The 15,540-nt window shown below is 31.6% G+C and overlaps 1 protein-coding gene across 1 annotated transcript in view; it reads right to left on the reverse strand.

Moving 5' to 3' along the window:
• The window catches only part of LOC132549611 (transcription factor LBX1-like), a 31,408-nt gene extending 16,687 nt beyond the window's left edge, over nucleotides 1-14,721 (reverse strand). The window contains exon 1 of the mRNA XM_060213556.1: nucleotides 14,289-14,721. Coding sequence (XP_060069539.1) covers nucleotides 14,289-14,715 — 427 coding nt within the window. The 5' untranslated portion in view covers nucleotides 14,716-14,721. The remainder of the gene's footprint in view (nucleotides 1-14,288) is intronic.
• Nucleotides 14,722-15,540: the final 819 nt, after the last annotated feature.

The raw sequence follows: 15,540 nt of genomic DNA on the forward strand, positions 1-15,540 counted from the left end.
GACATTCTGTGCTTTAAAAACAAAAGGGTAAAGCTCGTAAATTGTTTTTATCGTGCTTACGATCGTATATCAGAGAGATTTTATTCCACCATAGTCAACAGATCTGATACAGACACTGATACTGAAGAAGAGGAGATATTTTCATTTTTTGCCTTAAATTATTGAAATAGATTTTATACAGTGTTAAAATGCAATAAAGATTCGTAAATGTCTATCTCTATATGTAAGGAATATGTCACTTCAATTAAGGTGTTAACCCACATATTCAGACTTATAAAGAAATACACAGGAAAAACCTGATAACACAGGGAAAGAACAAAATTACATTCTCCATACTTCTTATTATTTTCTATGATTTATATTTTCATCGAAATTTGCAATTCTTCGTGTAATGAAAATCAATGAAAGGATCCATGCATATGATTCGTGTATAAAAATCACCAAGAGTTTTATCCATGGTAAATTTAGAAACAACATAACTTCATGTAAATCCTTCCCCATGTTTTCATTTAACATTCTTTCCAATTGATGTTTTTCCATTTAAACGTCTTTTGTAAATGTGTGCCCAATTATATTTATATGACAACAGAAATTGTTGAGATTCGTCATTTATTATTTACGGTTTCAGTTAGTTGTTATCAAACAGTTTGGAAACTATAAAGTTCCAGATCTTATATATATATATATATATAAGAAAAAGAATCAATTCACGTCCGTATCAAGTTTCTGTGCAAGTCTCTTTAAGATCTGCGAGGAAGGACATCGGTACTAAATTTAATTTAAATTTCGAATTCTTTGTCACTTTTATCATTGATGACTAAGATAGCAGACGTGTCGTGTATGTAATTACATAACATGGATACTAAATGCTAATTAGCAATCGAGATGCAATAAAAACCTTGATGGTATACATCCATTAGTATGTGCCATTCGCTCATTAGGAGAACTTTAAAGTGTTTTATACGAACGCGCCTCAATACCACTCAGTGTTGCCATACGAACGCGACCTATAACGATTGGCATCACTCTGAACATCATTCATTATTTACAAACATTCGATACACACCCTGCCAGTGATGTTAAGATCAGTGCTTGTGAAAACGAGAGAAGCGATGCATAAGATGATTTGCTTGCCTTGTCGCATCGAATAGACCAAGTCAATAGTCATCTCTTCCAGTCTAATGTACAAATGTCTTTCTGGGACAGACAGCAGAGATGATTTTGAAATAAAAGAACAATTCTCTAGTGCTTCGTAGAACTTTTTTTCGGGACATCTATTTTGATTTTTAAGTGCCTTACTGGAAAGAAATTCTATCGCAATTGTTGGATTATATAATAAACAATTTAATGTTCTGGTATTGCCTATAGTCAATAGAATACAATAATATGGATAGTTGATGTGTGCATGTTCTATTTGTTAAACAGTTACCAAAATTATGCATTATTATACAGAAACAACCGTTTCTTAAAGTAATAACACCAATAAAATCTAGCCTAGTTAACTAGTATGGTTTATATGGATTTGATACTCAATGAGAAAAACTCATATAGGCAATCCGATTCGATCAGTAACCCTTAAAACAGATCTGAGATTTTTGAACATATTGAGTAATGGGCAGTTCAGGTTACTTACTGATGTCCTAGTGAAATCTAATTTCATCTTTTTTATGATGTTAACAAAACATTACGTTCGAATCTGTCAGGATTTCCGATCAAATGGTTCTTCCATTAACTAACCTCACGTGTTATACGAAACTACAATTTTGCTAGCTTTATATATATTATTTTGAAGGATATAGTTATCTTCCAAATCATAAATATTGTTTACACATAATATACACTATAGTCTTTGTCTGTTGGTACGTTGAGTGCTGAACAACGCTCAGGACGCTGTTCCTATAATGTCAGAACCCAAACCTAATAACACACTAGAAATGAAAAACCAACACCATAATAACATGCATAGGTATCAACTTCAAACGATACTCAGGGACGCAATTTTCCGCCGCTCGATGATCACTTAAACACACCAACCGAGGGTAAGGCAACCCCAATAACAGTAACATTGAAAATCCCATAGGTTTTAAAGCAAGAACTTTCCCGTGGGTCCATAAAGAGAGTCTTAAAACGTTCTTCCATGTAAATTTCTGGTAGGTCTAGAAATGTATTCTGTAATATATATATATATATATACTATATATTTAATGGATCTGTTATAGTACATATAAAGATAGGTCTTGTGGGTCTTCATCTTGAGCGTTTGTTTGAAAGTATTTTTTTTTTGCACTTTTTTAACGAGCGATGTATTTGATACCAATTCCCTAAAGTTGTTTTGTGCCACTTTCATGTAGGTAAAATGATATTTTTTCTGTAGATGTAATCATAAGCAAGATGTATTATCAAATTTTACTTATCCCAAAGGACTTTATTCACATATATACATTTGTAGTGTACTGGCATCTTTTCCCAGAAGATATTGAAGGGTACATATATATTTTGAATTTATACGAGCTATGTTATTGTTTTGTCCGTTACCTGGACTGTAAACTGATTCAGCACTATATAACCCTAGTCATGCAATATTTTGCAAACGACAAGAATCGTTAAGTCTAATATTTATATACACTTATTTGTATGCCGAAATTAAAAGAGAATCCAAGTTAAACAGTATCAAAAATCATTTTGTAAAGTTTACATATTCAATGAAAATGTTATATTACCAAGAAATCTTTTTTTCCCGAAGAGAAAATGTAAAATGTCACGTTTTTAACTTCAGCTTGATGTTTTCTATATTCAAAATTAATTCGAAACGGTTGTATGTCTCATTTTCAAAGAAAATAGATTTATTTCGCTCGTAACATGGTAAGCATTACATGACGTTTTAAATTAAGCTCAAAACCTCTCGTCTGACACCTACTAGATTTGGTTTCCTGCGTTCAACCAATGTTTAGAGGTTAAGGAATGTTTGCACAACGGATATTGTTAAGGAACTCAGAGCTTTAAATACACCTATTTCAGGTCATTCTGTGTATTTAGAGTGGCTGTATTATTGGTGTGATCTCAGTTGCAGATTATCTATATTATGTGTCCTTGCTATCCATTGTATATCTAAGTAGGATTATTTGTTTCTAATCTACCAATAGTAATCTGCTATCTGGTCAGAAATGATAAACGAGAATTTAATCAACACGTTTTTGTTATAAGTTACGACGTGAAAATGTTGGTGTTCATATCACTAATTTGATTCAATCAAAAAAATTACCGTTTTCTATGAGAAATTATATTTAGCCTTGCTTAAATTCAACAACCGGGGGAATAGATATTTGTGACGTCACGAATTCCACTCCCTTCAAGGCCCTAACGAGGCTTGAAAGAATGAAATCACGAGACACAGACAAATATTATACATAATTTCTGATTGGTTATGTTAACCTCGTCATTAAAATTGACAAGTTATATATTTTGTATGATAACAAACGTCACCGTTTATACACAGGTATTAAATAAACCAGGATCAATTATTATTAGAGACAATACATGAGGAACAAAATGAAAGTCTTTGTCAACCAATACAACAAACCGGAAGTGCAACCTGGATGTTGAGAAGAAATATAACTTCCGTTACAAAATCTGCGTCTAAAAAGGTTGAATCCAAGAGAGACAGTAACGTATCCAAATAGACACACAGAAATATCATAGTTTTGAATAAATTATAAGATAGAATTTAATATAGTTCACACGGTTTGAATACCTAAATGGTCAACTCATATATCGGAAATTTATAACATCAAACCATATTGACATAGATTTATTTAATAGCCTTAGATATAACTTTGTTTAGACTTTGTGTTTGAAATGTTTCGATAATCGTAATATGACATATTGGAAAAGTTCATCTTTTTATGCACTTAAGAGATTTTTACTGACCGATATGAAGAAGAATAGATAACATGTTTAGGCTTTACTGATCTAACTAATACGGCGATGTGTGGTAGTTTTGACCGCGTGATTGAAGGGCACATATCAAAGTTAATAAATACACTCTATTTGTCGGTTTATGGTCTTGGTAATTGATCATAAAATATATTTCATATGCCGGTGGTCCATATCGGGACAAAACAAGAGAAACTGTATAGTCCTACACCAACGAGTAGCCGCCATTGTTGTCTGTGACGTCACTACTCAATATCAAAGAACTTGAAGATCACAATCACATCCGGGTGACATTTACGAGCTACAAGTATGAGTTTATGATGTCTGTCCTTTCAAAAAATGAATAAAGAATATATCGTACATCTACAAAAATTTATGCTTTTGAGATATGATATTTACTCTCTCGTTTTGAAGGTTTATGTGTGACTTCGGGTTAGTACGAAAATTGACGACAGAGGTGATTGGGTTTCGGTACGTCTAATGCTTTTTGGACTGTAAAACAATTTCTGATTTTTCAGGTTTTATGAGTATATATAAATAAAAGAAACATAAATAGCACAATAAAATTAGGAATGTTGACATCCGCATTTTCGTTTTATTTCTTCAAGTGTGGTTTTAACTGGAATATAAAGGAAGTAACAGGTGAGGTGAAAACTACTCTAATTTATGCAAACCTTGTAACTTTATACACGCAGGGTTGAGATTTCCATCTAGACATCCATAAAGTTTGTTTCAAGAAAATACAGTATTTGCTTGCCGATGAAACATAAAAGATACCCATTTCACATTTGGTGTCTCGAAGTACCATACTACAATTAATATATAATTATGACACATTTCAATGTGATATCCATCACTTTCAGAAATTTGTCTAAAATCTCCTAAGATTTTGTGTTTTTTGATAAACAAGATACATATGGAAACCTCCTGAATCTGGGTGCATCTATTTACATTAGTATACGAACATTTTTTCTGTTTATGTTATTTTGGTTACGTTTTAGATTAAGTTTAAATTAAAAATTATATTAATCCATCTTATCATCCCTACATTTCTAAAATCACTTCGCCCATTGTAAAGAATGACGAGCCGAAAATTTGACTGTAGGGGGTTCATGAACATCATATTTAATATAGTGCTAATAGTATTTGGAACGTTAATGGTATATCATATACTGGTTGGTAACAAGATAATGGTGATGTTGATGAGCATATAAATAGTAAACAATATACATAACTGTCATGTACAAAGTTAAAGTAAACATACACGCCTTTTACTTATAATGAAAGAAGACTGCAATGAGAAAACAAAGCTATCTTTTATTCACAAACATCATATCATATTTGACATGTCATATATTTATACATCTTTTATATTTAAACTTCTGTTGATACAAGGGAATTAGGATTCGAATCTCTGACCCTGAAAGGTCATATTTGTGCCATAAATTCTGTTTGTAATATACAGGTAGGTCGAAGATCACGAGACACTGAAGGAATTAAACATAGCCACGTATTATCCGGAATTCCTGTGGTCCTACTGATGTTTCTATATTTTATGATAGCCTCATAAAACAATGCTGTTCACGCCGGCATCATACCCCCAGTGTGCTAAAAATGGCGGTTGAACAGGGGAGCTTTAATTTGATTAGCATTATTTTTGAAGGAAATGTGTCCATTTCAAAACATATAGATGAATATTCTCTTTCATATTTCTGCGAGACACCATTGAGTGCGGTTTTCATTGTCGCATTTTCGGGATGACTTTTATCAGTAGAAGTCCCTGTTTGAACATTCTCTCAACAATATATTGTTTCGGTTCGGTTGTTAATCAACTTTTTCCCTTTACGATATGTGTAATGTTAGATATAACATTAATGATATTCTTTACTTTCATTTCGATAGAGGTATATTTCGTCCCTCTCTCGTATTACTTACTATAGTAACATGGAAGAGTTAAGATTTTATATATGTAAATTAAACCCAAAAAACTCACAATAAGTGTCGCTAGCGTTAAAACCATCCATCCAATTTTCGATGTAGCTATATAGTATTCACTGCCTCTACGAATTTCACCTTTTATTTCTTTTCTGTACCTGAGATTTTGAGTTTAGATATATAAGCTGTTCATGGGAATAGATTTCATTGACACATTGGAACTGAAATTGACGACCACTTCTAGATAACTTTTCATATTTCACTCCACATCTACGAATACCTTTTCAATAAAAAAACATTTTTGTTTCTACCAATATGATATCTGCTCGAGATGTGTTATTCTTATTAGTCATAAAGTTTCAACCCTTTAGGTATCATAACAAATCTTATTGAAGTTTATTGCACTAATGAAAATGCGAGTCTACTTGATTTATGAAGGAGACAGATCATTAAGCACAAGTTGTGTTACAACACAACATAACAGTTTCATTTGGTTTAATTTATGAACGAGTTGAGCTTATACTGGCCTATCATTTCCTATCGCGACCATATAAAACTCGACAAAAACGGCATAATAAACGCCAGCAGACCGATTATGTGTTTTATTCTAGATGGCTTCTTGGACAATTAATTCAGGATTTTAGATTCAAAGCGATTTACAAGCTGTACAGGTATTCATTGCATGTGCCTAATGTCTCTCTACGGAAAACGAGCTGTACTTCTAGTAACCTGACATATAAAACATATATGTTAAAGAATATTTCTGTTGGTGTTTGAAATTTTATTCCAGAAAATATATTTGCAAATGAGTATGCGTTGACATGTTTTTATTTACTAAAACATATTCTATATGTATCAATTTTATATGTGGAGAATGGGCACAAGTTCTCCAACATACATTAAGTACTTACCCAGTTTTATAATATACATTGAAAATTTTCGAGACATATTCTTAGAAAATAAATTCGGTTTACCCAACAATCTGTACTAAAAGGTGTATTCTGAACAGCTTAACACACCGACACAGAGCATTAGATATTTCAAACACCAGCAGACTAGGTTGTCGTTTTCCCAAAGGAAGCAAACTTAATAATTTATGAACGCAAGGAATATAATAGGTTTTAGAATATTTAAAATCAAACTGTTCAATTGTACAGGAATGTGAGATCGATTAATGATTTTGTAATTTTATGATAAAACTCCAGTCAATTTACGAAGTACTGACATAAATATGAAAACCAGATTCTATTTGCTGCAAAATTTTCAGCAGTACTTGTGTGAGGAAGTGTGGCGAATCGATCTGAGTATCTAATCTGTGAGAAACGAAGCGTTCCTTTAGTGATAATATCCCCTCCCTTTCTAACCATATATCATTGTATGTTTTCAGCTTGTTACCAGTAAGGAATGAACATGGATGTCTTTGAGGTTATGATATATGTTCGGAAAAAGCATTTCTTTCTCGAAGGGAATGCAATTGTAGACGGCGTGTGTATGTACAGTGCATCTTAATCGGATCTTCAAACACTTAAAGAGACAGCTTTACGTCATCGAGTACAAGAACACCATTTGTATCTATTGGGAAAACCGTAAATCGGATTCCAAGCTTCTTTATCCCTTATTTTTTCAGTCTTTGTATTGAGTTGAGGCTTCCCTCCCACTCTTCACCTTCCATTTCCGTCTGTCGATCCTTCAAGTCTAAAATATCCGTCCTGATTCAGAATTAGCAGCAATACAACAGGTCAGAAAAGCTTACTTTATGTATAATCCGCTTTTTTAGATCTAACTGTTCATATACACTTTAAAGTTTTATGACAAGTATTCATTTGCCCCAAAAGGAATGTTTGCTTCGATGTATTATTTAAAATATGTATTGTATTTTTTTTAAATCAAATTCGATATTTAAGTATTTAAATTGTTTTCCTCATATAAACATTTTGACGGTAACAGTGAGTAGTTTAAAGTATACAAGTAAGATGGATATTATGTAGTGAAAACCCAGCGTTGAACTAAACGAGCAAAAAAAGCTGTCGAACACTTGATGCTAGTACTGTGCATTTTCAGATCTATTGAATTAAACTCCTGTTACGTCACGACATTGTGTACCTATAATTCTAGGTCGATGTGATACGATGCTTGTGACACTTAGGTGAGACAGATTGGACAGTGTGATAACATTAACCAGGTCTGCTTCTGACATACTGATTTTTGTTCCATTCTTCTAAACAAGGTGTGTGTTTTACGAGTGTAAAGATTAAGAAGAAATTAATCTGAAAAAAAGTTGAATAACTGCATGATGAATTTTATAACTGACAAAGACACATTTGTCATATAGCACGTTCTTTTGTGCTTGTACCGACATGATGCATGTTTTTTTCCCGAAATATGAATATTATTTGTAAGAGAAAAAAATATTTCCAAATTGTCGATTCAGAGGTAAACAAAGACATTTTTGTCCTAATGCATTTTGCATTGTAATTGAAGTAAGTTTTTCAACTGTGTCTATATTTAATATACATTAAAAATAGAATGATGTGTTTACCTGCATACAAAGGTAGAGCTGTCATATTTAAATCTGTTTTTACATTTCATATATCAACTAGGTGCATGTTTTACGATTGTAAACCTGGGCGATGAAAGCTGTTGTAAACATGATTGATGTATTTAGCGAAAGACAAAAATTACCTGTCATGTTTCTCTGCCTTACCGTGATACCTCAGGTGTGGTTTAAGTAATTAGCATAAAGTAAACATCTAAACGAGAAATCAATAGATATAAACAAGAAAAAGTGGTCGATTACCTTTTTATGATTTGCTGGCATTTTATAGATATACCTTGTTATGCATAATAGTTTTGACATCATATACCTGTACATGTGCAATTGATTAGAAATTTCATGAAGGTAGTCAATTAATATGAATTGTTTAGTCACATTTTGCCTCATAAATCAAATAAGCACTATTCAATCTTTAATAAGTTCAAAAGTGCTTATACAATGCGCCTTAGTAAGGTAAAAGTGTTTCACCCGCATCCTGGTATAATGAAAACAATTAATAATTTAATACACTTGCTTGATTGAAGAATGAAAACCTTCAAAGCCTTATGAAATCAAGCTGTAAACCATCAACAGTACTTCCATTTAAAAACTTCATAACTGCAGCAATCAAAAGTTTCATTCAAGAATAACTACATAAGATATATCTGGAATACAAGTTTAATATATGAATATTTTCTCTTTATTTGTTATGAGATTCCAAGACAGATAAAGAAATAGACAGTCCTGTATTGCTGTTTGAATTTTTGTTCAATTTTGTCTTTTTTCCTATCCTCAATAAAGTCTAATATTGATTGTAAAATTGAAAAGCCAACTTGTTACGTACTTTAATTGACTGCAACAGAAGTGTTATACATTAGCTCCAATTGGTATGAATTTATAATTTGAATATTTCTTTTATCGGTGTTAAAACGCGTCATATTGTGGCGTTGTTGTTTCACGGGAGCTTTTCAGAATCTGGCTTGCAGCGTCCTCATTTATTGCCGTTCGACTGAAGTGTGTCTGACAGTTTATTGATTTTTGTCTTGATTTCAAAGTTTATAAAATAACACTTTAGCTATATACTTAAATCCATCTCGATTAAGAACGATTTCATTGAAGCACAAACTATATGATTACATTTCATAATCACATTAAACGGTAACTGATGAAACTCTCCTCTTACTTTTTTTTTCAAATTACAGAAAGTCTATCAAATATATTTAAAAATTTGACATCACAATACCTGTTTATGAAAGTGTACTGTTTTACCCTCATAGAAAAGAAATTTTTTGACAAGGTTATACATCGACTTAGGACAAAATTGTGATTATTTCTGTCTAATACGTTATACAAATAATAAAAAAAAATTCTATCTTATGACAAGGTACAAAAGCTGTGTGTGAAATATTATCTTATTTCCTATTGAATAAATGACATTGTCATTAGTTTGGATTATGATTATGTTCACATGTTGGTATTTTCTTGTGTTTTTGTTTGTTTTTTATCGAACAAAATACTTTTTAGGTATGTCAAACACTAGCCTCGTAATTATAACCGCTTAGCTAATTAATACTTAAGATATTGGTTAATATTGATTAATTACGAGTCCTCTGCTACTGGCATACGAGGTAATTAAACTTGTCCCAAGCGTCTCTGAATCAACTCTATGAACTTTCAGAAATTTACTCTTTCACAGAAATTCAACAGTGAATATTTTTTGTGGATTCTTGATAAATAGTACTTGAATATCACGATTATTTATCACATACAGTTTCAGTCACAATATTACGTTTTATAAGATCTCAAATTAATGTTGTTTTGAAATTATATTACAATTTGAAAAAGAAAATAAAAAAATATTCGATATATACGTATTCTCTTCAAATTAATGTAGACATAGAGAAACAGGGTAAAGTTTTTGTTCTGAAATATATGTGATGTCAGTATACATGATAACAACAATTGGATCTTGAAACAAAAAAAAAGCAAATTTTGTGCATGCAACGCTTATTCATACAGCATATTGTTCATTATATTATAAATGTTCTTTCGTTCTAATTTTATCAATTATTTCACCCGAGAATTTAAATATAACTTCGAAATAAACTAATACATGATGGGACTATTTATCGAACCAAATATTCTTAAATGATTTATCTCTCGTTTCATTAATATCTGATAATTTTGTATTGTTATGATGAAATTTTGTTTAACTGTGCAACATTTAAGAATATGCGGGTTAAGAAACGACATGTGCGTGATGAATGATACACTTTAAATTATTACAACCCTCCGAGGAGCATTGTGATTGAAATGGAGTTAGAGAACACATGGCTTTCTATCTAAGCTTTGTGACTGATAGTTGGTGGTGTCAGAACGTCAATGGAAGGTTATAGCTGGCGTATTATTGGATAAACGACCATTAAGACCATGAAAATGACCATCGTTACATTCAAGTCTTAAATTAACCATTTTTGTCATCTAGAAAAGCTGTAGGTGTATAGCAAAGTGCTAATAATGTACAGCCAAACTAGTAATTGTATCACCTTCTGTTCGTTTGAAAACATATCGCTTTGTGAATGTGCTAAAGGACAGCGACGTGAAAAAAACCGAACCTAGTTTATGGTAAAAGATGAGTTGAATTAGCAGATAAAAAGAAGAAAATTGTTTGTAAATTATAACGTTCGAAAGGGAGAATATGATTCCGGAAATAATAACAGGCTCACCCGCAAATCTATTTGTATAGAGAATAATAAACAGCACCACGGCTATATCTCAAACCCAAATGGTTGAGAACACTGTTGTCCTGTCAAAATCTTCTCCTTTTTTTATATAGTTTGTTTGTACTTAACTTTGATCTGACGTTTCGGATATAAATATCCATAAAGTTCTTTCAACTTTTAATTAAATTATTTCGGACGCAAAGAAACAAGTCCAAGCTATATACATTTTATCTATGTAAAATCTGTTAAAAGTATTAAGATGTGAGGATTTTCCGTATATGCCTTCAGCGGGATCAACTTGATCATAAATTACACACACCTTTCAGTGTAAAACTTTGCGTATGCCGAAAGAGACAACAAAATCATCATAAACTATAAATATAGACTATTAAATTATCCACTAGGATCTGCTATCTTTTCATCCACGTTTCCTGATTCTGGGATTTGATCCATGTTTTTTCCAATTTTATGGGATACTCAACTGATTACGTCCAAAATTATAAATCAAACTCTCAAAGTAAGGTAGTAATTATCAAAATAATTCCCGCTTAAAGATAAGTAAAAAACATATAATTATGTAAAACGGAACTGAGAGGTTTACCTTCAATGAATTTATGTTTGTAAATAGAGAGATGAATTGTATGATATAGTAAAACTGGAAAGACTCTGTTTGTGCAACAAGTAAAAATAATAATGTGATGTCATGGAAATATAGAAAGAAAGACCAAAATATACAATTCAATTCAAAATATTTAAAAGAAAGGAAGAAGAAAAAAGGAATAGTTTGGAAAAACTTGCAAAACTTATATCAGTATTTCACTACTAGTTTTCTTTTTGTTTTGTGGGTTTTTTTTTTTTTTTTGTGCGTGTGTTTTCATAGTATTTATAATCCTGAATGAGATATGCTATCGAACAGTTCAAATCTTTCAGTCATGTAATCAAAATGAACTAAATACTTATCTAAAACAAAGACAATAAATGATGTCATGTTAAGGTCTTTTTAAGAAATATACATAAATTTAAAGTGTTTTCGTAGTTTCAAAAACATTATTGTTTGAAACGTTCTTAGTTATGCATCAAAGCATTTTAAATTATTTTCTAATATGGAAATCGAGTGTTTCAGATAAGAAGCCATTCCGTATGGTAAGTGGCATGTTGTATGCATATACTAACGAGGTTTTGACCGCGAACATATTGCAGATAATTTGTCAGATTTACTGCCAAGGGGTAAAGATGTAACAAGGCCAAATTGACCATCCGATAGGTGTAAACTGACCGCTGTCCTGATAGATTTAACACATCTTGATCACTTCTACAGCACAAGTACACTAGAAATCAAAATCGCCAGTAGCTGTCGGAAAGTCTTTCAACTCTATGGATATTTTGTGGTCAGTTCTCTAAAGCCAGGTCGTAAATCAACCAGTCGATTAGGACCGAGATATATTTGTTAGTGAAAGTGTCTTTATTATGGTCAAGTGGTCAGCTAATAAATAGACTGCCCGTGGCGACAGAACTCCGTAACGTGCTACCTTTAATGTGCAGTTCTGTTGTAAAACTCTTTCATTTCAAGAGTTTCTACAAATCTTTAATACCCTTTTGTCGGCAAAGGTGTTTTATGTACAAAAATATGACGTAATTAATGGTTTACTGAAAATTTATTACAGGTCTTTATTTTGGGATGAACTTCAGAAGTTTTATGATCTTATTAATTGGTAGATTACCATGGTCAAAGATGAAAGCCTGAAAACATTATTTGAAATCTGGTCTATAAATTATGTTCAAAAACAAAAGATTTAACCACATCTAAAGTTTGTACATATATCGTCTGTTGCCGAAGGAAATTGTAACCTAGATATGTTGTAAATATGTAAATATATATTGTACATATATAATTTATTTAAATGTTAATAAATAGACGACACTACAATCATAATATTAAATTTTGTATTTTTGTTTTGTAATAATATTTTAATATTTTCATATGTGATTAATTTATATCTAATAAAATTTGTAAAATAGGTTTAAGAACATTTTTTATGTAATACATTTCAATTTATAACTAAATTTAACAAAAATAATTAAATCATTGCTTTTGAATATGGATGTATCAATAAATCGCAACATTTCTCAATAATTGTTCTGCTGTTAATTAATGGTACCTAATTGAATGAATATGACCAAATAACTTTAACGTAATTAAAGAATGTGTCATATTTAATATATTACCACACGATGATTCATACAGAGCGATCAAATTAGTTTAAATAGAGGCTTGTTTACGATGGCGAGCTACTGAAAATGATTCAAAATGATTTATATTTATTTCTGGAAATTATTTCATACATCATATTTAAATGCTACTTCTAAAACGAATTTCGCAGTTATTTCTACCATGTATTGTTGCTATGGCCTTGCGTCGTCTCAGCACGATGTGATCAACTCTAAGTTTTGTATAGTCAGCAATCTCGTGAAATTGATTACATAATTAATCAATTAACATTCTATTAACTGAATAAAACGCGATTCCTTAGAATTGGCTCTTTCTTCAAACGTTCTTAGACAATTCGATCCAATTGATGCAAAAATGAAATAATTTATTATGTGTTTAAAGCATTTGATAATAAATAATTACTTTGGAAATTTAGATTTATGATATTGATTTTCAGTTTCTAAAGAAAAAAATGTAACTGAAGAGGTACATGTTAATAAATAAATATTAATATTTATGTATATTTACATTCATTATTTTTACTTCTCTTCTTGGATACTTTGTCTAAGTATACGAATATCTTATTTGATTTATTGCAATAAATTGCAAACATTTAAGTCATATAACAACTATTATGAATGGGTTTGCTCTACATTTTGCATTTAGTTTAGAAATACATACATGCATTCCCATTTTAGTCGTAACCCTCATTCATGTAAATGTTAATGTAAAAATTTGATGATTTCTGTGAATATAATTATACTTTTTGAATAATATTAACAATTGTTATGAATTGATATTATAAATAGAGTATAAATAACCAATTAATGTTAATTTTAGTTTATAACTTGATTTAAAACGAGAAAAGTTGTAAAAGCAACAATCAGCTATCATTTTTTAATAAATTTCATGTATACTTTAATACAGAAAATTAAAAAATATCAAAAATACATACCTGCAGCATCTGCTGTTTCTAATCCTTCAAATGTCTTATTTGCCATCTCCATCAGAGCGTCAAGAGGAGAAACAGTTTTCAAACTTGGGATATGATCATCGTCATCAACGTTGATTTCCTCTTCTTCAGCATCTGACGACAGTTCGGAATCTCTCCCCGGACTAGATCTATTATCCCAAGGTCTCACAATCCTCGAATTTATTGCATTGTTAAAATGTAAATTTCTATGCTGCACATTACTATTAGTATTATTATTATTATTGTTACTAGACCCTAGAATATCTTTGATTGCAAAAGACGTGAAAGGTTTGTTTGGATTTCTAGGAGGTTGAAGTTGTACCATTGCGAGTTTTCGTATCGGTTCATATTGGTCCTTACAACTGTCCTCAGAATCACTGACCCCGCTGGATGTTGACATGATTTTCATTGGGTCTGATTTTGATGAAACTTTTCCACAAGTGAAATCAAAGTGAAAAAAATATAGATCAAATTTTCTTTCTTGGAAAACTATACATTTAGGACGAGTAAACAAACATTCCCGTAGGTCCACTGGTGCATTCGTCCACAGATATTACGTCTTCCAGAAAACAGATACTTTTTTTCTGTCCGACTTTCCTCTGGGTAGAAAGTACGAGTTGTATAGTATCCGTGGTCTGTCAATGTATCTAAGTACCCAGGAGTCAAACTCCACAAGAGTCTTTCCAGCACACCACAACAAAAACAAAACACCAAAACGAGGCCGGGCCACTTGATTGACTGACAGTTAAATAACTGTAAGGATATGTCGTCTGCGCGCTACTGAAAACACCCCTAAGGTACACAAGCGGCGTGAGGCGCGAATATTTCGTCTGATTACAAACTGTCGTCTGCCGAGCGTACAGCGAATGACCTGAGGCAAAAACAATGAGTAGCTTTTAAACAATGTTACGAGAATGTATATATAAAAGTATTGAATGAATGATTCTCGATGTATGATATGTTTGAATAAAAGTCCTTCAAATTTCCTTGAAACGTTGCGAATTTTAGTACCGAAAAATAATATATGTCTCCATCTTCTTGGCTTGAATATAAAAAAACTTGGGAAAATAAAACGGACAAAAAAGAAGTAGAATCCTTTCAAGATATGTACCTCTCGTTATCAATGTGTTGTCGAGGACACGAGACTTGTAAGAATCGGGATAACAATGTTTTAACACATGACCATGGTCTGCGTGAGGTGTTAGCCATTTACAACAGTGGGAGGGGAATGTAA

The sequence above is a fragment of the Ylistrum balloti genome, unplaced genomic scaffold (assembly GCF_031769215.1).
Source record: "Ylistrum balloti isolate Yb309-2 unplaced genomic scaffold, AGI_CSIRO_Ybal_v1 Utg370066, whole genome shotgun sequence".
NCBI classification, from domain to species: domain Eukaryota; kingdom Metazoa; phylum Mollusca; class Bivalvia; order Pectinida; family Pectinidae; genus Ylistrum; species Ylistrum balloti.